We start from the raw sequence: 26,013 nt of genomic DNA on the forward strand, positions 1-26,013 counted from the left end.
CCCGCGCGCGCGCGCGCGCCTTCGCCTTCGCGTCCGCCCCCCCCCCCCGCCGGCGCCTACGGTGGCCCAGAAGGAAGGGGCGGGGCGGGAGGCGCGCGCCGTTCCCGCCTTTCGGGCCGTTCCCTGCGGTCTCGCTCGGTTCTGAGGCGACAGCCCCGGGGAGCGGCGGCCGGCGGGGGGGGACACCCCGGCGGAGGCTTTGCCTTTGCCCGGGCGGGCCCGGCTGAGGGTCTGGACCGAGTGTGGGTGTCTGAGGGGGCCCGTAGTGCCGAACCTGGAGGTCCGGCTGGTCAGCGTGTGCCGCCCGCTTGGGGAGAGGGGGTCTGTCGGGGAGGGACACCGGCCCCACAGCACCGCCTGGAAACCGGCGGGGAGAAGCTGGCGCCAGCCACGGGTTAAGGAATCGATCGTGCTCCCCGCCGTAGGTTGGTTTTGAGGGGCGCCGGGTCCGGGACCTGCCGCGTTTTAAATGGTGAGCTTGGAGGAAGGGTTGTGTTTTCAGTACTGAGGAAAGAGACCCAGCACAGCCGGGCCAGTCCTTGTCCAGTCCTTGTTCTTCACATCCTGGGGGGACAGATCATAATAAAGAACAGCAATAAACACAGCCCAGACTGAGAAGCAAGCCCCTGAGCTGTAGCTGTCAGCTCAAGGCCGTTTTTAATTACAGACTTTGTGTTAACAACATACCTACTTGTAACACACCCCGTTACACCCTTTGGGCTTACTTCCAGTAACGTCAAGGCACACAGAATTGTTGCATCCCTGTCCTGGCTTGGAATAGAGCTGTTCTTTGGGTCATGCTGAATTTCATAGAAAAAAGGGGTTTTTTTAAATTCTCATCTGGTGAAACAAAAGCTAGCACTTCCTCAAAGGTAGTATGTATTTTCACCACCTCTGCTTTCTAAACCTAAGTAGAAAATTATTTAGTAAAAGAATGTGTTTAAAGGGATATTTGATGTGAAAACTGTAGCAAAACTTAAGTGTTTCGGTAGAGACCTGGTTTCAAATGAGTCTTTACCTTATGTAGCCTCAGAATCAGTAGGTCTGAAATGCCCCCTTCACTGTCCTTTGCAGATGGAGTTTGGATTCTCCAGGTTCATTTCATTTCTAGTCTGTATAAGTGACCTCAGAATCAGGAAAGAAACTCACGTCACTCTTATACAAAATGCCATTATTTCCTGACAGCAATGAGGATCATGTCTTTATTGCATCTATTCATCCTCATTAACCAATCATTAGTCATGTTTCATGTCATTTATCACCTGTCTTCTCAGATACCTGAGACTTAAGGGATCTACAGCATTCCTACAAGTCTTCTATCCCTCACTCCACTTTATTGTCTTAAACTGCTTTTAAATCAATCATGATGTGTCACTTCTAAGGCCAATACTCTGTTCTGTCTTCAGTACATAGAATCAAAAGCTTTTTCTTTCCCTTAGCAACATCCTCTGGCTTTTTTCTTTATCTCCTCACTGTGGAGTGTAACTGTGTTTACAGACAGGAAGGCGAGTACCTGCCTTCCAAGCCCTCAAGCCTTGAAGCTGAGCAATTCGAAATTTTCAGGTTTTTAAGTAAACACGACCAGCATTTTTTTGCTTCGTTCTGTGACACCCCCTCAATTAAATCAGTTTTTCCTGCTGCTAGGACCTTTATTGGTGTTTTTTTATGCCAGTGACTGTGCCATGTTTCTTGGTATTTATAAGAAACCACTGGGACATCTTGGTTGTATCACCTTTGGGGAAAGGACTGCAGCAAGAAGCCTAATTCTTAAAGCAGTTCTTCGTCTTAGTCTTAGCCCAATTCTTAGAGCGGTGCTGCCGCTGAAAAGGAGGAAGGCCACCTGCACAAGGCAGGGCTTTCCAAGCAACTGTGGAAGGCTGTGAAAGAGACTCCCCGAGGAAGTTCCCTCACACCGGAGACAGACAGATCTGGTTTGGAGGGAAACTGCCTTGGAGGTGGAAGGGAAATCCTCTTCACGGAGCTTTCCAAATGAGGAGAATTGGCCCATCTCTGGCCCATCTCAGCCAAATATACAGCCTGTGACTAATGATTTTGTACAGCCCTCCACCAGGTATTAACAATTTCCATCTTCCAAGTGCAGGATGCACTCATTTCATCAAGCTTATTGCTACATGCACGTTCAGATTTTAAAACAGATTAAAAATTCCAATCAATTTCCTACCACTGAGAAGAAAAAAAAAATGGCGGTTGCCTCACAACTGACATAATGATGCAAACGTAGAGAAATGCAGTCTGGGCAGGACAGCAGAGGCGTCAAGAAGTGGAGGCTGAGGATGCAGCAGAGGAGTATGGGCGTGGGATGAGAAGGGATGGGGCACATCCCCAGCGCTGGAGACCTCACGGCTATAAATGACCCACCGGCAGTTAAAGATTCGCAGAGCTGGTGCTGAACAAAAACAGTTTTCATGGGTGACAAAGAACTAAAACCAAGTACCTAACATACATAAAACACCATATAGATTGGATTTAGATGTAACATGGAACTGCAAACCCGCGAAGAAAGAGCAAGACGTAAAAGTGTGTTAAACATGAAAATTACCCCAAATTGATCCTAGAGTGAGGGAGAAGAAAACATCATATTCTTCCTGGCCTGTGACTCCAGATGTGATGACTTGCCCTAGCAGCTCCTCACACACACACACACACAAGCCCAAAACCACTGACCTTCAGACCCAGGGGAGCAGCAGAAGTGTGAGCATTACACAGGTGAAGAAGGGTAAAAATAGTAACAGTTTATATAATAATTTTAACTGTATTACTATTATTATAATTTAAACTTTTTCTACATAGAAGTATTCTTTCTTTTCCCATAATAATTAGAGCTGGATTAATAGTGACCCTTGGATTAGGCTAAGATTTCAATTCTACTAATAAATTTTTGGCTTTAAACTTACATTGATTTCCTCTTTGCCCATAAAAAAGGTTTTCAGTGTAGCAGCAGTGTCACGAGGTTCTGAAGGATGAGCCGCAGAGTTCCTGGGGGATAAGCCCAGTCAGGATGCTGGGGAAAAAACAGCCTACATTTCTTCACGGTTATAATTGTTTTTTAAACCAGTTTTGAAATAGTTGGTATTATTCCACTTGGTACTGGAATCATAAGAACGTAACAGTGCTAATTAATACACTACATGTTGTACGATAATAAAATGTATACAGTAATTTTATAGGATAAACGGAATCTTGATGTTTACCTCTAGCTCTGCCATGTTCTAGCTATATGGCGCCGGTATCCACAAAGCAAGGTGCAAAGCGTGAAGCACAGACCTCATTCTGCTCCCGCGTTGCAGAGCAGCCGTGAGAGCCGTCAGGCACTTGCAGTTCTCCCACGTGGAGAACCCACCGCAGAGGCTCCTATGCCGACCCCCCCAGGCCTCAGCGAGGAGAACACACGACTTCCAAGGATCCAGGAGCTTTGCCTAGGACATTGTTATTTTTTGGTGGCTGCCGAAATGTTCAGTTCTGGGTGTCTGGCCAGGAGCGAAACCAGCCCTGAAGGTGAACTGGGGCTGTTTACAGAGGTTCACCCTCCACACAGCTGTCCTGAGAACTGCCCAGATAGACTATAGAGCCGGATCCGTCACCTTGTGATGATTTCTTATGTAGTGTATTCTGGTTTTCCACTGTGTGACACGGAGATTTTTTTGGTGTAATTTGCTTCAACACATACTTTTTTTTCTTTGCACGTTAAGTGGAATCCTAAATCATGCTGACATGGGAGATAAATGAGAATAATTCTAATTAACTTTGGGGTTTCACAGTGGAAAATTAAATTGCAGTGGTAAATATTTGACTTCAGCACTTGCCTCTGGACCCTTTCACCCACTCTATTTTAAAGATTAACCTATGCTTCATATTTTCACTTCTCTCATTTGATGATGTACTCAGTATCTTTAACTCAAATAAAATCTTTGGCAAACATAAATGGAACTCTTTGCTGGCTTAATTAGTTCAGCATATTAGCCTGTAATTCCAACAATTAATTCTAGTTCCATCATTATTCTTTTTAAAAATCTTTCTTCTTGGATTTCACTGAAAATGGATTTGGAAACAAATGACTATCCCCTTTACATTGTGTCTCAACTGAATAATAACCTAAATTCCCTGCCTCTTTCATTCAAGGATCTGAAAATATTTTCCAAATGTTGATGCAGAAAACTTCAAATCCCTCACTGATGAGGGGGTTACTGTTATCTTCAGATAAAGAAACTGAGGCATAGTGAGGCTAATTACTAGGACTATTTTGTTAGATTGATGTCATCCAAAAACTGGATAAATACTTAGGCCAACAAAAAATGAGTGTGAATTGGAGCTGTAGTGGAATTTAAAAACCAATCACATACAATTGAATAAATCTGTGTGAAATTACCAATTTCCACATCATAAAATTAATTTAACCAGAAATAATTTCAGGTTGCTATATATTTGTAGGCATGAGACAAATCCAGTGAATGCCTTGAATATACAACTCTCTATCAAGGCAGCAAAATAACTTAAAACTATATTGAAACAGTATTTGAAAAATGAAGTATTCTAAAACCTATTCAGACCTGCCAACGTTAAGCTCCCTGTTCAATTTCAGTTTGAGCCCTAGCACATTCTTGATGATACAAGTTATTAATTACAGGACCAGAAGCTGATTTTGTTCTCAGGACACTTACTTCATTCCGTTCACAGAACAGACAATACCAAAGGAATTTAAAAAACCAACCAAACAAATGACCCTTTTTTACTGCTCTTTAGCCCGTGCAGGATCCTTCTTGTCCCTCACCCAGGGGATGCACTGAAGATAAAATGTCATTCATTTCAAAATCCTTTCAATTTGTCCTCCCAGTGCACACTCGCTCTCTTTCCTTGCCCCATCCCACAACTTATCAGATAGGGAAACACTACCTATTCCTTTCACAGATGTGGAATGGGGAAATATTTCAGCTAAAATTTGAAAAGAATTGGTAAACATGCCAGCAGTTCAAAGCTGTCGAGGCCGTAAGTAGCCCTTCCGCAGTGTTGTGCGGGGCAGATCTCAGAGCAGACCTTCACATAGCAGGAGGGCCCTCCCCTTACACTTCAGACTGTGAAATCAAACAAAGTGCTTTTCCCCTCTTCCTTTTTTATTTTGGAGATGGTGACACAGTCAAGTATTCTATACAAATTTAATTGAGCGTGGTGCTGACACATTTATTCTAGTCTCACATATTGAAAGCTTTAGTCTGCATGCATTGCTAAGGAAAAACCCACCCAAACTACTACAATAGATAAAACAAGAAGCAATTTACTTCGCAATTAGCTTTATACTTCTTTTCTGTGCAATTAGAGACGTTTAGATATGAGCTTCCTTCCTTACAAGCAGATTTTAACTAAGGAGTTTAATTATATGCTAAAAGAATAATGTTTTCTCCAGTGTTTTCTTCTAAAACCTGCATTGAATACTTAATCCTGTGTTTATGAGTGTAAAATCTGCTGCTATGGATACAGTGAGGTCAACATTTCAACGTTATTTTCTTACTGTGCTGTGTTAAAGGAGATGGTAGGATATTTTTGTTTCAACAAAAATATCTTAGAAAGTGCAACATATTTTAAATGCATATGTAAAGGATTTTATTTAATATTTCTCTTTCAAGTACAGGAGTTATAACAAGGTCCAGACTGGCAGCACTGAAGAAACACCTCGTCTGTAATAGAACTTTACTTCCATTTTCACCTGATGCTATAGAGTGTTTTACAAATATTAATTAAGCTGCACAAAAGTCCTATGATAATCCTCAAGGTGACCCCAAAAAGAAAAGGGCTTATACTTTTTACAAAGCACAAGGAAAGACTGGATAGCTTTTCCAAAAAAAGCTGCAATTTTCTACTTGTTCCTTGTAAAAGAAAAATGAGTAATGTCAATTTTTATGTTTCCCACTTTTTGAAGAATTGCAGAACAATAAATTCTTTTAATTGAAAGAATAATGCTAAGGAATATCTCCTCCAAACTTGCTGTTAGGCCGTTGAGTTAAATAACCATTCTAACTCAGTTTTAAAATTATCTTGCAAAAATATCTTCCCTATCAATTACTCAGTTTTTACTTTCTTTTTATCATTGTATCGTAATCCTTCTAATTTTCCTGCTAATCTACAGCATTCCAGAAAAGGCTACACAAAAATAAAAAATAGCACAACTTTTAAAAAGCCACACAAATACATCCAGTCTTCTTTCCTTTATAGGAATAAAGAAAAATAGCAGAAAACCTCACCCTATTTCTTCCTGTTACTGATCACATTTGAGATGCTCATTATGCTGAATCTTTTACCTCCCTCTCTCTCTCCCCGTCCATAAAAGAAACTTTGCTCAACCAGGTAACATTTCTCTGAAAAGCGCAAGCCAAGGTAAAGCTGCAATTTCCAAATAGCTCAAAATATTTTATCGTTTTACCACCAGGCTACAGCACAGGGAGAGCCTGACTCTAGTGAAAGGGGCTGGCGTTTCACCCCAATGGTTTATTTTTCTCAGAAACTGAACCCAAGAATGGTAACTATTAGTCCTGAATTTTCATGGCTACACAGAAGCATAGCTAGGGATAGGCCAAGTCTCAGAGGGCTCCCGCCCAAACGTCCTGGATTTTTTTTTGCTGTTTGTTGCAAACAAATTACTGTAACTGGCGAGGAAGTGCCTGGCCTTGTGATGTGAGCAAAAGCCAAGGGCCGTGAGCACGAGCACTCTCTCGTGCGGCCTTGTGAACTCACGCACTTTTTCGTGTCAAATTCCCCATCTCTAACACTGGACAAGCATATTGCCTCAGGTGGCTGTTGTTAGGACTCGTCAGGTTTCTTCAGCACTTTAATATTTACAGCATTAACAACGTAAATAGAGGTTTTGTTAGCATTTTAGAATGACGTCCAAAAATGTTCTATATAGAACAATTTTATTTTTTAAAATGGCTTCCTGCCACACCCCCAGAAAAATGCTTTGAAACTGTGGAGACATCTGAATGATCGTTTTCACCCTCAACAAACCGTGATGTGTTTTTCTTTAACAAAAGATAGAAAAGTCTGATATGCTAGTTTCCAAATAAAAGTGTAAAAGAACAAACTCAGTGATGATTTTAGGCCAAAAAAATTTCTCAACCTCAGAAATAAGACCAACTTTTGATAACTGCAAAAGCAATTAAAAAATTGCTGATGAGAATAAAACTTCAGGGAAAAAACAGTATCTATTAGTGGATGCTAGAAGGTTACAAGCTTATTCAGCTTTTCTAAACAATAAGAAATTATTGAAAAGCTAGAAAGTCCCCAACAAACTCACTTAATTATAGTTGATTGAATAAATCAAAATTTTAATCCTCTTATTAAGAAACTACTTTTAATACATTTAATTCCTAAAAGTGTATTTTCATTTTAAAAACTATTAATTTTTTAATAATTAGAAATAAGCTAAAAATGAAAATTATAAAACACATTAGGAGCCAAATCCTGGTGTGATTAATGAGGTTGTTTGATTAACACCAGAACTTAAGTCTAAATCTATAGCACTCAGCAACTGATTAAGTTATTGCAAAAATAGAATTTAGTGAAACAGAGAAATGATCCAATTGAAGAGACTTTCTTCAGTTATTATACATCCATTGGCAGGATCAAACATATCTTCCAAACTTGCTATTGATTGCAAAGTAATATCAAACGGGATCTGAAAAAAAAACAGGGGGAAAAAAAACCCAAATAACTAACTTTATTAAGCTTATGGGTACCAAAAAGTACATATATACAAATAGCTCCATATTAAAGCCAGATTCCTGACCTACAACCAATGAAAAATTTAGAAATACTCATTGCTTCAATATAAATTTGTAGTTAATGACATCTCTTGCAGGAAACTAGTAAAACAGGATAAAGGGGAGGAGATTTCTGTGAACAGTCTTGCTCACAGAGTTTACCCTGATCATCTGTAGGTAAAATGAAGATATCAGAGAAGAGCAGCAGGAACGATTAGTTACTTGGAAAGCTTTTCCTAAGATGAGAATTTGAAAGAATTGAACTAACTAAAAGGTGAAACTGAGGGCAATGATGAACTGGTCTGTATGTCCATTGGACATGGAAAAGAACTATTTAGCTGATTTAGAGATTAAGAAAAACTAACTAAGGGAAGAGAAGCTTGGAACAGGCTATCTAGGGAGGTTAATTTTTAATGCAATTATTTTTAATGCAATTTACTTTTAACGTTTAAGATTGGAACTCCCAAAGACTATGCTTTATTATGTCCCTCAAGAACATAGCTATTCGTTGAAGAGCTTTAAAAACAAGGCAGCTGATCAATTTTTATTCTTAAAACATGAACAGTCAAATAATTTTAAATGAATAATTCAATAAAAAATGCACTTTTTCCACTTAGAAATATAATTCAGGGCTGAATCAAAAGCACTGTAAGACACATGAACAGAAAAAAAGAGAATCAAAGGAGGGAAGCTGGAAACATGATAGGAGTTAAAAGTGTGACAGCTCAGAGAATAAGAAAACAAGTACCACAAATAAGAACTGACTTTGTCCAATTAATTTACAAGAAGATGAGCAACAAAAAAGCGTGTGGTGGGGAAAAATTATGTAACACTACACATAAGCAATGTATCTGCTGCTTTCTCCTGCATGCTTGAAAACAAAGGGAATGTACTACCCTATGGTATACGTACTCCCACTCGGAGCTTTCCACCTCTAGACAAGGAGACTGGGTAATGCACACGTACAACTTATTTGAAAGTTTGGAAATACTACTTAGAAATATGCAATACGTAATGAAGTGCTGGACACTACAAGTTCTGTTGGCTTCAGAGAAGAATGAAGATACTCAGCGTCTTGAAGGATTAAGCTTCACTTGCTCAGCCAAATCTGCCATATCTAATAGGATCTTAGTTTGAAGTCTCTACCTGAAAATTTGTGATGAAAAGCCCATTGTTCCACCTGTTGAAACATTTTAGCTTGTTATGGCATTTAGCCAGAACAAAACAGAGCAGTTAACATCATATTCTTACTGGAAGGACACCCCAAATCTGCTCCCTCACTTTCATCATAGACCCACAAAAAGAAGCAGGCAAAGTGAAGAGGAATTCATGAGAATATAAAACAGGTCCAGGAGGTCCATGTGATTCTGTGAAAGCTCGGCTGTACCTTTCCCTAGGTATCTGTCAAGTCTCTCTACCATGGAAGATATTTCAGTGGAACTGTGAAAAGTAGGGATTTGCAGAATGAACGTGTATGTATTCTGATGCATTGATAAAGCCAGATTGGGTGATACGCAGGTCTGGGAGTTGTATGAGAGAGACCTTCAGGACGGATAACAAGGGGTGGCAAGAATGGTGCAAGATGTGTAAAAGGGAAGTATGTACTGCTGGGTACCAGACTGCAGGATGCACGGGACAGCATTACAGATAACCTCTTCTAGAACAGGCCACTAGCCAAACTGTTCCCAGATAAAACTCGGGATTCTGTTCTGGTAGGAAGAGCTACCTGACTGGAAAAGAAGAGTACAGTGGATGCCATTATCCATTATTTCATTGTGAACAATTACAGGCAAGATATTTGAGGATTAATGGGGGGGGGGAGTTATACGTTACGGTGGATTCCAAAATCTTCCTTGGAGTTTCTTGAGCCGTGGCAGCTGTGGTCCTTTCCAGATCCCCCTAGGGTGGCCGAGAACCCTGAAGAGTACTGCTGCCTGCTATGGGCCGGTTCCCATCGACTCCTCTGGGATACTGGCTACAACTGGGTAACAAGTTGAACGCAACAGCATGGACAAAAAAATGGCATGCTATCGCTCAGGACATGTCATGGGCAAGGCAGAGAAAGCTAAACAAAAATAGAAGGAAAGCCTGAATAACTGTAAAAACACAGGGATGGAAGGAAATTGCATTTGGCGATTGCACCGTGGAAATTCACTGGAGTCTGTGTAAACAATGACCAGAGAATGGCAGATAACCGAGATGAACCCACTGTGAGTGAGATTCATTTTTAAAACATTTTTGTATGTATAAAAAGGTGATTCTAATGAACAGTGAAGATATTCACAGTTTGTAATCATGCACATTTGTGTTTTATTTGTAAAGATGAAAAAATAAAACCCAAACAGAAAGCCCAACGATGTATGAGGAAAAAAATGGGAAGATACCTAGTGGTATAATCCATGTTTCAGTTTAACCGAACAATTGTTTTCTTTTAGAAAACAGATTTTTACTATTAATGAGAACAGCATACCTCAGTTAATGGCAAGGACAGAGCTGGAACAACAGACAGCAGTGCTTTGACTTCAGATAAACACCTTTTAGCCATTTCCTAATGGTATAAAACAAGAAAAAACCAATGCTGTACTATCAATCCCCTCTGATAAGCTAATAGATGGCTTAGCTTTAACAAAATTTTTCAGAACAATCAAGTTTGAGGTTATTCTAATTGAATTCACAGCAAAATAAACCTCAGCTGATGAATATAAATTTTCCGCAGCACAAATAGTTGTGTTTGCTGTACAAACACAAGAGCCCAAACCTTGCAGTTTCTACTGAGGCAAAATTGCCCCTGGCTCAGGTATTAAATCCAGTGAGTGAGCACACTTTTGCTACATGTTTACTGAAGACATTATAAACAAACACTCTTGACAAGATGATATTTATACATGTATAATGCATAGCACGTTAATCTTGTTAGTATTCTAAACATTGTTTTTCCAATTACTGACATATATTAATGAAAGTTTGAGCAAAACCCTTCAGGTAATCAGAACCACCCACTAAAGGACAGCTCTGTCTACCCTCCTGAAAACACTGATTGGCCAAAACATCATTTGTTCTCCAAGCTGGTCAAAATACAGCCTCGTAATAATGGCACAGTGCACAATTGTCACTATTTCACAGCATCCATCAGACAAAATGACAGGCTCTACATCATTAATCATTTCATATAATAGATATAAAGAGAATCCTGTCACATGATAAATGTCTCCCACTATGAAAATAAACGTCTATTTTGCCTTGGCATTTATCAAGCAGCAGTTATGCTGTGGCAACATTCTATTCCAATGACATTATCTCAAACAGACCACATGGAAAATTCTGAAATTACCTCTTTTGTGTGCGTATGTGGGGGGATTTATTTGGTTGCGGACCATATTCAGCCTTACTAATAGAAAGACAAGAGGAAGGTGGCGTAGAGAAAATGAAAATAAATTCACTGCCAGTTTTAGTCCTCTCTCAATAACGTTATTAGAAGGTTCTTGTTTCAGAAACCATCACTGCCCATTTTGCATTGAAGATGTGTAACTGATTTTTAAAAAGCACTTTTGGGTTGATCACCATGCTAATTTAGCACTCTACCAAGCATTTTCAGATGTAGATTACTATAAATTAGGCATCAATTTTCAGATCTATGTACCTGAAGGTGTAGCCTTTATTTTTCAAGTGGAAGGCTGAAGATGCCTGATATTTTTGTAAAGTGACAAGCAATATATAAGGCAAAGAAAAAGTTAAATATTAAATGAAAAGGGAAAATATTTCAACATTTCTTGAAAGGGGTGAGGGAAGTTTAATTTTTTATGTCTGCCTTCCAAGTTACGTCATTTATTTACCCAAAACAGACATCTTAAATCGTCAGACATATTTAAGAGCAGAACTGTTCTCACTTACTTCTGTTTTTTCATCAAGATGCACTTTTGCAACATTAATTTTGGTTTTTATTGAAGGAATTTTTTTCACAGTTTCACTTTCTTCAAGAAAACTTGTAGGTTCTGAAGCTGAAGACAAGCTTTTGGAACTTTGCATCAACATTTCAACTTGCTGCTTCAGATTAGATAATTTCTTCTGTAAAGAAATAACTCTGCAAGAAGACAAGATTTTTTTCATTATTGCTCTTATAAAACAACAATTTTTGTTGTTCCCAGGACATAATTAAACTGACCTAGCTTTTATTACATATTGATTAAGTTCTACCTTTTCTTTTTCAAGCCTGATCTCATAATTTTACAAAAGATGTTTTCCATTAAAGAAAGTGAAAATATGGAATGCATTTGCTTCTTGCACTAAAAATGGTAAGAAGTATTTTAAGCATGCCTCTCTAAGAAAAGATTTTCTCATCCAACCAGGACAAGGGTGGCAGGGGCTGCAACTCTTTTTGGCCCGTTATTCCTTCCCCTCCACCTGCTCAGCAGTTCCAAAAATCTTGAGACTAGATGAATGACAAGGAAAAAGTGATGAAAAACACCATAGGATGTAAAATGAAGGGCTGAGTCTGGGGCTACAACTGAGAAAAATTCTTGCATGGTCAGAGTTGTAATATGGGATGGAGACAGCAGCTGATCCAGTGAGAGAATGGGAATAACTGCTGGGACTGCTTCCTAGATTTGCTAGCGTTTTCTTACATTGCTATGCCAGTGTAATATAGTCAGCGTGTGTTACTCAGTTCTTTAAGAATCAAAACTAAAATGCTAATGTACTGAAAAGACATATGTTTGGATGGGTTTAATGCTGTGTACGACATCTTACAGTTTTTATAGTGAAAAATTTCTGAAAAGCAAAAATGAATACTTTTAAAGATTTACAGTTCTTTGATATTTTGTACTTTATTTTCTCTCATCCTAAATGGTTGACTGATCTTTAATATAGCATGAAATAACAGCATAAAGTCAATGATTATTTACCTAGCCAACGGAATCCACAAGTGGCCTGAAAACATAGATATTGAACTGAAAATCTTGATGTTGCTAATCTTGACAGGCTTTGTATTATAAGCATAAAGCAGCAAAACCTGTGAAAGAGATAGAATGGGTAAGCTATAATGCAGTATGCTATAGTAGACCTGAGCTATTTCGGTGATACTAGATTATAACGACTATCAAATACAGTGTACTGATAAAGACTTAAATAACTGACTCCCAAAAAAGGGGGGAGTGTGGCCTCATGAATTTGTACTATACTCAGTTTTTATAGGTTTTAAAGCAATTTCATTATGGATACAATTTACACAGGTTTGAAAATTAATTATACCCTATAGACTCACCATCAAAATCCCAGTGTTGTCCTGATCCTGGTCAATCAATCCCACTTACGCTCATGTCCAAAGTTCCAACTTCAGGTAGGCTGAACAGAGAGCTTTTACTGAATTTCCAAAGGCCCTATGTAATTAGTTATATTTGCTATATATGTTTGCTATATATAATTAGTTAAATTTGGCAGTCATCATACTAGGTTTAAATGCATGAAGTGCAGATAACTCACCCATCTAATAAAGCTGTATCAATGTAAAAGCACAAGAAAATGAAGTAGAATATTCTCATCTTTCACTGAAATAATTTGCTATTATGATTGAAAATGTGCTTCCTAGCGGTAGCTGAATATTTTGACTACATGGAGAATGTCAAGAATATGGTATTCACATATTAGTTGTTTTCAAGAGTTGTCTCTGGATCTCAAATGATCTGTAAAGTCATGCTAAAGTAACCTGCAAAACTATATTCAAGAGTACATTATTTGCACTAACTTCACAGGGTTTCTATCAGCTCACTAAGAGAGATGAAAAGGGTCTAGTGGAAATTTTGACACTGATCTGCTATGCCAAAAAGTTTGGAGATCATGGATTGCTATTGCAATAGCAGAACTTTTACCTACAAACCTGCTGTTCCCTTCTTTAAAAATAAAACAAATTCCATGTCCTAGTCTCTTGCTTTCCTGCAACTCTCCAATCTCTGTCATCTTTCATATTTCATCTGATTTCTTAGGGAAATGAAGTTTACAAAATCCCATTTTCCCTGTATACGTGTATCTGCTTTTCCAACAGCCTCCCACCAAACAGTATTGTTTGAATGTATTGGTCAGCTCTGAGCAAACCTAACAGAGCGGAGGTCTTAAAGACATCAAGGACCTGCAACAGGCATGAATACAACATGGCCTGGAAGCTCTATATAGCGAACAAAGTATTTCTTTGGCCTGCCACCAAAAAACTGTCAGGGCATTCTGTTGGTCCTGCATAGCAGGTTTGCAGCACAGTAAATATACAGCTCCCTGCTGTCCAGCTTGCCAATCAGCATATGTATAATTCAATTAAAAAGCTAATCAGTCATAGCACAAATATTAATTGGAAATAAGACCTAATTTGTTCCAATACCTAAGGAACTGCTTTGGTGTAGTTGTACCTTAGTCTCTGTATCGTTTGATGGCTTTGCCAGAGAAGGAATGTACCACTGAATGTTAATTTCCTTATTTGAAGCGTTTGCTGCCCTACTCTCTGTCTGACTGTTTGCTTCTGCAATGACAGACACCGGAGAAGCTGTTCTCACATGTGACATCTTTGATGTAATTCCAGTAATTTCAAGAGACATCTGAAACACAGAAGAAAATTTTGTATTTTTTCTAGTGTAATATGCAAAATCCATTATAATCTAGTGTCTACTAGAATCTGTATGACTTTGACTCCTGCACAAATATATGCTTATTTAGATAAATGGGTAGTTTTAAAAGGTGTCCATTTTACCAAGTTAAGGCTTTTCAAAGTTCACGTGATGAGACATTTCTGAAGGTAACACAAAGGACCTCTGGGCTGACTTAGAGACACCTACAGTGACAATAATTGTTACCTTTGACTTCTCTTCCTTATGGCATTACTTTTTTTCTTAAAAGATATTATTTGACTTGCTGACCTTACCAAATTTAGTGCTGAAAAAGTAATTTGTCAGCTACACATATTGATAATTAGAATAGTAAACTGAATGTCAGACTAATGCTTTATTTATGTTTACCTATTTGTTTTTTTTATTTGTTTTTTTCATTAGCTGTGTAACTAACAAAGGGTGATACATACTGAAAATTCAGTCACTTAATTTGTGAGGATTTGTCATATGTCATATTTATTAAAATATATACGGAACATTAGCAGGCTATTCATCAAATAGTTACTGTTTGGCTGTCATTTACCAGAGAAGTAATGGAGGAATACTGTGAAGGAACATTCATTCATGAATAAAAGCTTTTTCTAAAGTTGTAAAATATTTGATTTAAAGGCTGAACAGCACCATACCATTTCTTCTGCTTTTCAAAGTGTTACGCAGATCTGCAAAGAACAGAGGAGGCCAAACAGTGACATTTGGGGGGAATGCTGAAGCTATTTGAAAAGGTTGTTAGTGTCTCCAAAATGTGGACACTGAAAACAGCTGCCTGGGGAGTTAGTTCTTTTTTAATTTTGAATGTTTGTTGCTGAAAAAAAACTGGAGAATTTTACAGCTCATGACGGATACAGGGCAATAAATGCAGGTGAGCAGAAGATTTTTTCACAGTGACATAATCTTACTTCGTAGAGCCAGTTCCCATCCCATATCAAAAGGTAGTAGAACTGAAGATAAAGATGAAGTCATGCATTTCAGCATATGGGTATGCCTTCAGTATGGCGTGGGACAGTTAACTGGGGATGATCCCTGCCACAGAGTCGGTGACAACAGTGGCCGTAACCCACGGTACGCCGCGAGGTACGCGTGCGTCACTCGCCTACTACAAGGATCATTTACATTCAGGCTCTGTAGTTTGGCAATGAATCACCCACTATCCTGCTAGCATGGAGCGTGAACAAAATTACGAGAAAACACGTATATGGAGGTGGGAACAACGTAATTTATGCCATGCCCCTGAACTAGAGCTCTTAAAAGTCCATTTTACAACACGTATTTCTTTCTAAAACATATGGTATGTTTTCTTTTTCACTGAACTGCATCTTTTGTTATTTACATAATATTGAATCTTTTTGAGGAAGTATATTACAACTGCTTTTGTCAAACTGGAGGGTTGCTGAATTACGTAGATAAATATTTATCTATTCAACTTTCTCAAAAGCCTGAAAACAAAAACTGTCTTAGTTAAGTGTTTCCAGTCCTACATACTATCATGGAGTGGAGTAAAAAACAAGCATGCAAAATGTAAAAGGGCACACAGTTTTAATTACAGCCTTCTTAATGTAATTTGGATTCTTTGTTCAGCAGAGCTGAAAAAAACTTCAAGAGTCAAAAATAGAATTGCAAAGACACCTGTAAGCAAAACAACCTTGTACATAAAAATCATTCTTTCAAAAATTTTACCTATTTGTACTGTTAAAAAATCCCAGTATCAAATTACAGTAACATTTTTAAAAGAACTTACACAGCATTCTGAATAGTTAAAGCTTCCAAAAATGTTGTGATAAAAATCAATGAAGCTTAGAATTAAAAAAAAGTAAGAGCTTTATGCTTGTTAGCTGTCTACAACAGTGAAGCTAACACATGATTATGCAGCTTGCACCTGTCACGAACATGACAGTAAGCTCTGAAGCTTATTATTCTAGGACAGTGTAATACTAATTATGTCAAAAAAAGAGCAGACAGAGTAAAATAATTTTTGATATATGATGGCTGTTATAAATGTCACATACCATATATTTACAATTTATTCAGTGGCACAGTCAGCTCTTTGTTGGGAAATGAGTAATGATATGCTGTCCAACACTGCAGAAAGTTCACCAACTCTAGAAAAGCTACTTTCACAAAAGTATTTTAATTCATTTTTATAAGATAACAAGTTCCCACTCCTCCAGGCTCCCCCGTCTCCATCCAATACTGAACATAATAAGTAAAAAATAAACCAGAGAGTAACCCTGTCATTTTAATTTTTTAGTGTTAGGATAATTATTAATGTGAGAAGTGGGATGGAGAAACTTTGAAGACCATTATTTTTACATTGAATCTTCAAAGACTTCTACCATTCAATATTCAATACATATGCCATGGTCAGCGTAGGCTCCAGAATTCCAATTCAAGACTTCTCAGAGTAATATAGTCTGAACTGCCTACATTTGAAAGCTCAAATAGGCTGTTCGCAAGCCAGAGATCTGAAAAGATTGATTTTCTAGCCAGCTGAAAATCAGTAAAAAAATTGGCACGCAAGGCCTTCAACAAATTTTGAGAAAATATTAATTATATTTTTTTTAAATCATGTTTTTATTATAGACCAAATCAACAATATAGAGGCTTTTACATACAAATTACAAAGCAAACACCAGGACATTTCTGGTATGAAACATGGAGATCTACAAGATTAAAAGCCTCACTCCTACCAAATAGCACAGCCAACTTAACTAAAAATAAAATCTTCTTAAATATCATTCTGCTTAATCTTCTAGGGTTTAAATACACTGGGCAAGGAATAGAGATCATTTCTGCAGGAGTGAATAACACAAGGATATTTGTGTTTGTTAACTGTGTCTTTCACTGCTTGCACAGAATTTTGGTTTTGCACGGATCCTCTGCATAATGAATTTCATTCTTCTATAGTGCTCTCAGAAATATCACCATTGGAACTAGCAAGAATCTGAGCGAAATGCAAGTATAATACATATTTTTGAAACATCAGAAAGAAAATAAGTACCTTTGAAGAATCAGCTGGCCTACCAAGTGGCAATTCTACATCATGTAGCTCTTCTGGGAAATTCTCAGGACAACACATTGAATATTCAAGCAAATATTTTTTAAGAAAGGAATGCATTTCTGCTATGCGTAGAACAATCCCTGCGTCAAAAACAGAACTAAGGTGTCCATCTCTTGCAGAAAATGATCCAGGTCCTGAGTTAGGGGAAGCTTTGAAAAGAGAGTTTTATTACCTCATCATTTGCCATTAAAAAGTAAAGTTTCTACAGCTATTCAACATTAATAAATTTTGAAAATATAGTAAAATACGTAAATCGATTCGCTATCGAATAAATGCATTTCCAACAATTATACCGATTATCCTTAACTATTACTAGGTTATGCTATTGGTATTGCAATTTTGCACTGGAGATCTGATAATGAAACAAGCTCTGTCTAGACATTATAAAGTAGCACAAAACGGAAGGTGCAGTTTTGAGGTTTAGGTACTTAAGTTTAGATGCATAAGCATCAGTATGTTCACTAGATGTCTAAACACCCTCTAGAATAAATGCATATTTATTCAATATGGTCAAAAGAAGCTCTAAGAGCTGTTAAGACCCTAATTTAGACAGCTACTGGCTCCCTATGCTCCATCACTGGTAATTACAGCTGAGATATACATACACACTTTGACACCTACTTGTAGATACCTTACTGTCCTTATAGTTCTGTGGTGAGGTAGAATACTTCCCTTTCATTTGGTGCTGCAAGCAAAAAACCCCAACCCTCTCCGAAATTGCTATTTTCAGAGTTGCTAGGTTTCTCTCCAGGCAGCACCTCTATGTACAACCTAGTTCTGTCCTCACCTATCAGGTCGTCACTTGTATATGCAGCAGCTGGCCTTCAGAAGTAGATGCATAGTACTGGGGCCCTGAAATCAATGGATTCTTACTCTCTTTGAAAGGTGCTACCTATTACTGTCTTCTGTTTACAGTTAAGTAAACCAAGTATGCACATAACATCTGGGGTTTTAGTCAAAACACATTCAGTAATGCTCAGCCTTCCCTTTAACACTACACTCAGTTCTCGCAAACAGGACCCCAGACTGAACAGATTTATTTCTGATGTGACTTAAGTCTGATGTACCTAGAACTAAAATAAATATAGATTATGAATTTTTAAAAAATGCTTCAGATATAGTAATAGCAATTAAATTTTGAGGGATGCTTTTCCTGGTACCATGAAGGCTTATGAATAATTACAAAAAAAGGTAATAACATCCTCACTTGCAACACTTGTAAACTGACATAAATCTTGATTTCAGTGAAGATCTTTTCACATTTATGCACTTTAAAGAAACTCAAAATGAGACTATGTCAGATGATGGCCTTTGAATCTGACACTGTTGGCCCCCAAGAACAATATCTCACCTATGACAGTTTTCTAGAAGGAAGAAATTATTCATACCAAATAGGAGATTTGTGTCATGAAGTCTTTTTAAATAACTGTGGTAGCGAATTAAGTGAACCCATGTTATTGTCGCTTTCTTCTGGCTGGCCTTGGTGGCAAGACTTTCTGTTCTTTCACTTTGGCTCTGCTCGTCTTGTACGATTTGTTTGTTTTCAGTAGAAGATGCTTTGGGACTTTCAGAGGCAGCATTGTATCCATCTGCAAATCCAATAACAGTTCAACAACACACATTAAGTGAATGGTTGCAATTCAAAAGCTATTTCCGCATTGTATTGGAATTGACTAATCTGTAACTAAAAAAATCTGACTTGTGAACCTGATTGTGTTTTTCGTAAGAGGAAAATTCTTTCTATTCTGCTTTAATATTAGTTGAACTACTAAAGAATATATTTCTCAGATCATGGTCAGGAATCTGACTGGTCCTTGCAAGAAGCTAAAAGGGGTAGAGAGCAAGGTGCTCTCGCTCTCTCTCTGAATTTAAATATAAAGCCATTATTTCTATACATTGTTCAATTGCAGATATTTACTAAGTGGAAACAATACTAGGAGTCAACAGTCATAACTACAGCTGTTGAACTTCCCAGTCATATAGACCTGAACTCAGAAGAGTTAGGTACTCTGAAATGTTTATTGTTAGCTTCAATCCAGTCCCTTTTAGATATTAAGCACATTATCAATTAAATGTGTTCTTGACTATGAACTAAAAACATCTTTTTTTTTTTTGGTGCTGCCTAAGAGTTATACTTATGCAAAAAGAGGAAAAAAAATCAGTAGTTATCTTTATATCACTGTTTATATTCAATATTTTTTTCACTGTACATGGCGCTCTCAAAAGCCCACACAAACCTTCTGCTCTGTTTCTCATTCCAAATTGAACAAACATTATGTTACAGTAATTCCCAATAGTAAACTTCCAGAAAATAATTATGTATTCTTCTACAAAATCTGAACGTCTCCATTATTCCTGATATTTCACTGTCAATTGTAAAAAAAGAACTTAGTTTAAATGGCCACATTGTTTATAGATGAAACTTAAACAATGTGTTTCACTAATGGTTTTACAGAAAATATTTAGCATGCTGTGCTGATCATTTCCATTTCAATTTACTTTTATATATTTTGGCCTACTATTGCTTTTCTACAATTTCTATTCTTCTTTATATTGCTTAACAGAACTATCAGGAGAAACACCTGCTGCATTTGCTAAAAGAAGAAATGATCTGTAATTATAAGCAAATGGAGCTAGTACAAAACAATCAGATTGATGGAAAGTCTTAGCATACAACACTTGTTTTCATAAACCAATCAAAACACATATGTTTAAACACTGTACAGTAAGCAGACATTGCTCAGCTTTGCCAGCAACTCTCAGGCAGAGCAATTCAATCTTTGTCAGTCACTTGGGATGATTGAAATTAAGCCACTGAACTGAAATTTTGTCACTAAATTAATGGTTCCCAGCTTAAAAATAAATACAGATCTTTTGCCTTAGTGTTCATATAACATCTGGCAACCATTATCCCAGAATTCCTAGTTTCATTGTTTGGGTTTTTTTTTAAATCAAAAACTTCCATTTCATCAACTCCATTAGCTGTAAAATAAACACAGAAGTTGGAAATAAACCAGGGAAAGGCAAAGTTCTATCAAGCTAATGGAAGCATCTCTAAATGATAATCCATTGGACTGGAAAGACAGTGAAAATTTGTTATTATACTGACTTTGACTTTTAGATACAGTATCCAGGCAGATGACTGCAAGAGATTGGGTTTGTTGGTTTTGGTGTTTGTTTGGGGGCTGGGGGGGGGGGGGGGGGGGCAGGGAAGCAGGGAGAGACAAGCTATTCAACACCAACATGTCTTTGCAAAATCAAAATTAAAACTGAAAATCTCCAAGGGAAAGCTAATATACCTAGGGGAAAAAATCTGTTCTAAATCAGTGTTTGAAAAAAAAAAGCAGTGATGACTGACAGGGGGGCCAAGACTTATTCTAGCAGTCTGGGGAAGTCCTGTGACAAAGGTCCATCTGTTTTAATAAAAGTATGGCAGTATGTGCACTCTGTCTTTCTGAGCCACAGTATGCAAACAATGCAATTTTTCTTAACCTGTTGAACACATGCACAGGCTGATATTTAAAGACCCATTACTCTACTCAATATTTTGTGCTGCTATGCAGGATGAGGATTTTGCTTTTACTTTGCAAATTTGACTTGTAATTTTTCATAAATGAAAATTAGGTACTAGATTACATGGCATATATAGTTTATTAGTTATTTAATGTTCTAATATTACTAGGCATAAAGGAATACCAGGTAAGAAATCTCTGTATGAAGTAAGAAGATCCATGGAAGCAAATTCTGGGATTTTCTGTTGCACTGCGTCCTTCATGCTGTGTTCTTTAACACTCTTCATTCCAATTAATAGCTGAGAAGCAAGCACAGCTTCACTGACCTAAAAATAATATTTATTTTATTCAGAACCAGTTCACTACAATATTTACATAGATTTTAAAATCTGAGATTACCAAGATGATGACAAAAAATTAATTACTCAACATACCATATTTTTTAAAGTCAGGAAAATATTCTATTTCTCTCTGACATATGGTACATACTATACTTAAATAAATCATTACTGCTGACAGCTTAATTACCACATAGTGATTTCAAATCAGATATCCTCGCCTGGATGCCACTGATGTCTACCCACATGTCAAATACATGCGCACACATATCAGGCAGTGTGCTGTTTTATTTGCACTGAATCAAAGTTGAGGTAAACAGAGTCAGATCTGTCCAAGAGAGATTAAATGCACTACTCAGACAGTGTAATTTTCATTTCCTCAAATGAGACCCATGCTAGAAATTTCAGGAAACCTTAATTCTTGTCTTGTTTGCATGTGTAAGTAGCATAAGATGAAATTAAAAAAACCCCAAAATTACTTCTTCAGAATATTGCACCAACCTGTGTAGCTGCTCTTACTGCAATCCAGGACTGTACTTTGTAGCCTTCTGATTTCAGAGCCTCCTCAGGAGAAGAGAGCTCTCCAGAAGAGTTCTAAAATTATACACCAGTTCATAATTAGGATTCCAAATATATTATGGTGAAATATACTTTAAATATAGAAAAAAGCCCTCCTACTTACAGAATTATTGTTTTATTTGCAAGTTGTAAAAATCAGCATTGATTGTAAATCCATGGATTAATTGCTAAAATTGAAAAAATTATCCAGACCATAATAACTGGCTGCTCCTATAAAAATTTTCTCAGATCAGCTCATACTACGGTCACTATTGTATAGTTTTGCTATAATTGTCCATTTTCTGGAATCTTAATTACCTCCTTTCTCTTATGTTACACATTATACTTCGAATCTATGGCTTTCAGCCACTTTAACATGGTTAAAGCCTTTTATATTTCTCATGCTGTCACTCATATTTCTACTGAAAAATTGAAATTTGTTAAAGTATAAATATTAGCACTTAAAAAACAGGAGTGAATGTTATGTTTTCTTTGCAAGGTACAAATTAATCAGTACATAATCAGAAATGAAAACACTGTTGGTTCTGTTTCTTCCTATTTTATACAGAAAAATATTTTAAATGTTATCATTCAATGCAATAAACATGAAAAATAGCATCAAACAAGATAAAATTCTACTGCTGTACTCTATGATTTCTTTGTGTGATTTTTCTAGTAGGATTTTCAGTATCAGTATGATTTATAAGGCACTGTAAGTAATAGTCTGGCAAGGTGCACAATGTTCTAACAGAAATATATTTCCTGCTTTGAAGAGGCCACTACCCAAAAGATAGAAAACATACGTTTGATTTGGAAGGCACCATCTTATCTGGCTGTGACACATCCTCATTATTTGTGGCAAAATGCAAATATAAAAGTGCTATTTCAAGGTATGATCTTCTTATTAACCTGTAAGAAACAACACACAGATCAATCAATGTTACTATCAAAGTAAGCATTCCAATGATACAATCCGACTCCTGCGTAAGACTAGACAGACAGCCTCACCAAATAAATCATTCATCCAGCCCCCATCATCTACTTAAAGTGTACCTTCTTTCAGAAAGCCATGTGATCCTGTTTTAAAGTCTTACTATGTCTAAAACATCCCTATGGTATGTGTAAGAAATAACACACTGATTTAAGAGTATGTCAAATACAATTTGCATTATGTTACAAATATTCCATAAATAAATAAATGCAAACATCTAGTAAGAAAACTGTAATTCTGTAAGGGAAGTGATCCTTCTGTACAGAACCTGTATGGGTTCCTCTTCCTTTCTCAAGTTAAGGCATTCATTGTCCTGGTTTCCCTGAAACATGGCTGGCTGAATTTGGGTATGAGTCTTCAGTCAAACTCTTCCAAGAATCAGCGCAAGTACCCACAGTGACGAAAACAGTCTCTCGTTTCTTCATTGGGCTCAGCTGAGGAACCTTCTCAGTTCTGAATTCTGTACCAGAACACTCTACATCTTCAGACAGACTATGCTCACCAATTCCCATTCTCCTCCTATACTTCCTTCTCCTTTCAGTTATTTTTACAGTAGTATAGTAGTATTATAAACCAGGCAAAAATCATAGAATCATAGAATGGGTTGGGTTGGAAGGGACCTTTAAAGGTCACCTAGTCCAACTCCCCTGCAGTGAGCAGTGACATCTTCAACTCGATCAGGTTGCTCAGAGCCCTGTCCAGCCTGACCTTGAGCGTTTCCAGGGATAGGGCATCTACAAATTGTAGATTTGTAGTAAAAAGATTTCTTCCTTATATCTAGTCTGAATCTACCCTCTTTTACTTTAAAACTATTACCCCTTGTCCTGTCGCTACAAGCCCTATTAAAAAGTCTGTCCCCACCTTTCTTGTAAGCCACCTTTAAGTACTGAAAGTCTGCTACAAGGTCTCCCTGGAGCCTTCTCTCCTCCAGGCTGAACAACCCCAACTCTCTCAGCCTGTCCTCACAGGAGAGGTGCTCCATCTCTTGGAATATTTTCGTGTCCCTCCTCCGGACCCGCTCCAACAGGTCCCTGTCTCTCCTGTGCTGAGGACCCCAGAGCAGAAAGCAGAACTGCAGGTGGGGTCTCACCAGAGCAGAGCATAGGGGCAGAATTACTTCCCTCAACCTGCTAAAAATCACTGTATCTGGAGAACTTCTCCAGCATTTCTATTCCCTGTAGGTTTAGAACAGTCTTTTTATGCAGGTTCCTCCTGGCTCTGTAGAGCTCTCCAGGTCTCACCTATGAATTAGCTTTCCTAAGCATAGCAACAAACTCCTGCTCACATAGTTACTGTTCTGGCCAGAGTCATATTGCACAGGGTTAGGTGTTTATGTAGTACAATAAACTCCAGCTTTGGTATGATTTGTGCAAAGCAAAATACAAAAGCAGAGTGCTGTACAGTTCAAGATAGGGCAAGCTAAGTGGGAAGATGGCAAGTTCTACACTTAGTTGGTGACAATTTAGTTAACTTTCTAGTCTTGCTAGCAAAAAAAGGTTTTGAGATATCAAGAATCAACTTTAATTAAACAATCCCATAGATATCAGCGGGCTTATATAAAGGTGATTGGGATGCTTAGTTCTCTAAAATAAGAAAGCCAAGGTCCATCAATGTTGCTGTACATTCTTTCAGAAAGAGGGTAGTAAATTAAATAAGAGTGTAGCAAATTAAACTTGCAAAACATCACCACAGTCCATTTCTGTACTATCTTCCATCATGCTGACTGCCTGTAGAGGTTTATTACTATGCTGCTGCTTCTACGTTCAGAGTTCTGGTTCATTAACTTAAGTAACAGAATACCCAAACAAGCAAGGTAAATTGCTGCCTTTACACTGTCTGTAACCAGACGTGGCACATTATTCATTAAGACTGGTCAAGAAACTAAAAAAAAACTAAAGTCCAATGGATCAGAGCTGCTTGACAGAATTTATTGGCTGGCTTGGCTCAGCTCTTCAGGCATCTTCTATGCTGATAACTAATGCCAAAGTCACTGTCCTGATATCTGTTACAAACACATTTCCTATACTCCTTCTGCCTCTTTCTTCTGACTGTTTCTGGCTGCTAACCTTTTCAAGCTGGATTTCAATTATCTGGAAGGGGGCAGACCACAGCTCATCTTCTGAAATATGAATAAAACCCCAGTTTAATTGATAGCCCTGTTCCTGGTTTTGACAGAGAGGGTACAAATTTGGAAATAGAAGAGAAATCTGTAACTTTGTATGCTCTAAAATATGCTTTTAAATAATGTTCTCAGCATTTGTTTTAAGTAAGGGAATAAATATACAGTAGCTCTTCTATACTGCAACAGAAAACTCTCCAAAACATAAAAGATACTTCATAATAGAAGTCCCACACCAAATCTCAGAAAACTGTCAAAACACTATATTCATGTGTGATTAAAATTCTTTTGGAAGTTATATAGCTAGTTTCTTACTCAAGTTTTTGATCATGTTGCTGGCTGAGTTTTATAGCTTCCAACAGGGTTTCAACAGCTCGAGATGACCTGTTATTGCCTGTTTCAGTTATCTGGCGTTCCACCTTACCTAAGAAAGAAATATAGAAAGTAGATTTGCAAGATTTTTTTTTTTTTTTTCTGTAAAACCCAACCTGTTTTTCCCTCCAGGGAAGTTGAACAACATAGTGCATTACCTATTCTCTTCCTGATAAGCAAAATCTTTTCCAGTTTGTTTAAAATGTAATGCACAATGCTTGTATAACAAATCACTTCCCAGAGTAGCTAAAATAATCAAACTTTGGAATCATAATGACTCCAAACATGTAGTGATCCTAACTAGAAGACCGTTGTACACGGAGGAGTTAAGGCACAGGCACAGCGCTGTGCCATGCCGCCCATACAGCGTGGCCGTCGGGCCTGTGTTGTGCTGCGCGCATCCTTTACCCGCAGGATCAATGTCGCCAGCCAGCTGTAACACAAGAGCCTGCTGGCACCATCTTCTCAGTACCAGTGATTCCACCGCCTGCCCTTTCTGTGAAAGTGCAGCAAGAAGTTCGTATGCGAATATGCTTTTTATTTGACAGTAGAAATGATGAATACAATTGTTTTCTTTTAAGAAAATCCTCTAACAGCTCAAAAGACCAAAATGAGGCAACCTTTCCACAGCCAGGATCTGCATGTTGTGCTA

The 26,013-nt window shown here is 37.8% G+C and overlaps 1 protein-coding gene and 1 long non-coding RNA gene across 3 annotated transcripts in view; one reads left to right on the top strand and one right to left on the bottom strand.

Moving 5' to 3' along the window:
* The first annotated feature begins 338 nt into the window (after positions 1–338).
* On the top strand, positions 339–3,943 carry LOC138682504 (uncharacterized). 2 transcript variants are annotated; one of them, XR_011322606.1, is made up of 2 exons: positions 339–472; positions 3,219–3,943. It is a non-coding gene; the product is annotated as an uncharacterized lncRNA (long non-coding RNA). The 2 variants fall into 2 exon arrangements; XR_011322605.1 differs by having other exon boundaries at positions 345–472; positions 3,235–3,943.
* A 2,963-nt stretch (positions 3,944–6,906) lies between these two features.
* CFAP54 (cilia and flagella associated protein 54) overlaps positions 6,907–26,013 on the bottom strand; it is a 111,116-nt gene continuing 92,009 nt past the window's right edge. Inside the window, exons 59-69 of the mRNA XM_069773479.1 lie at positions 25,305–25,413; positions 22,683–22,788; positions 21,823–21,915; positions 21,168–21,309; positions 18,860–19,060; positions 17,412–17,620; positions 14,162–14,347; positions 12,671–12,777; positions 11,661–11,850; positions 10,240–10,317; positions 6,907–7,684 (exon numbers count right to left, since the gene is read on the bottom strand). Of these exons, the coding sequence (XP_069629580.1) occupies positions 7,565–7,684; positions 10,240–10,317; positions 11,661–11,850; positions 12,671–12,777; positions 14,162–14,347; positions 17,412–17,620; positions 18,860–19,060; positions 21,168–21,309; positions 21,823–21,915; positions 22,683–22,788; positions 25,305–25,413 (1,541 nt within the window). The 3' untranslated portion in view covers positions 6,907–7,564. The remainder of the gene's footprint in view (positions 7,685–10,239; positions 10,318–11,660; positions 11,851–12,670; positions 12,778–14,161; positions 14,348–17,411; positions 17,621–18,859; positions 19,061–21,167; positions 21,310–21,822; positions 21,916–22,682; positions 22,789–25,304; positions 25,414–26,013) is intronic.

This window comes from Haliaeetus albicilla, chromosome 28 (genome assembly GCF_947461875.1).
Source record: "Haliaeetus albicilla chromosome 28, bHalAlb1.1, whole genome shotgun sequence".
Taxonomy (NCBI): Eukaryota; Metazoa; Chordata; class Aves; order Accipitriformes; family Accipitridae; genus Haliaeetus; species Haliaeetus albicilla.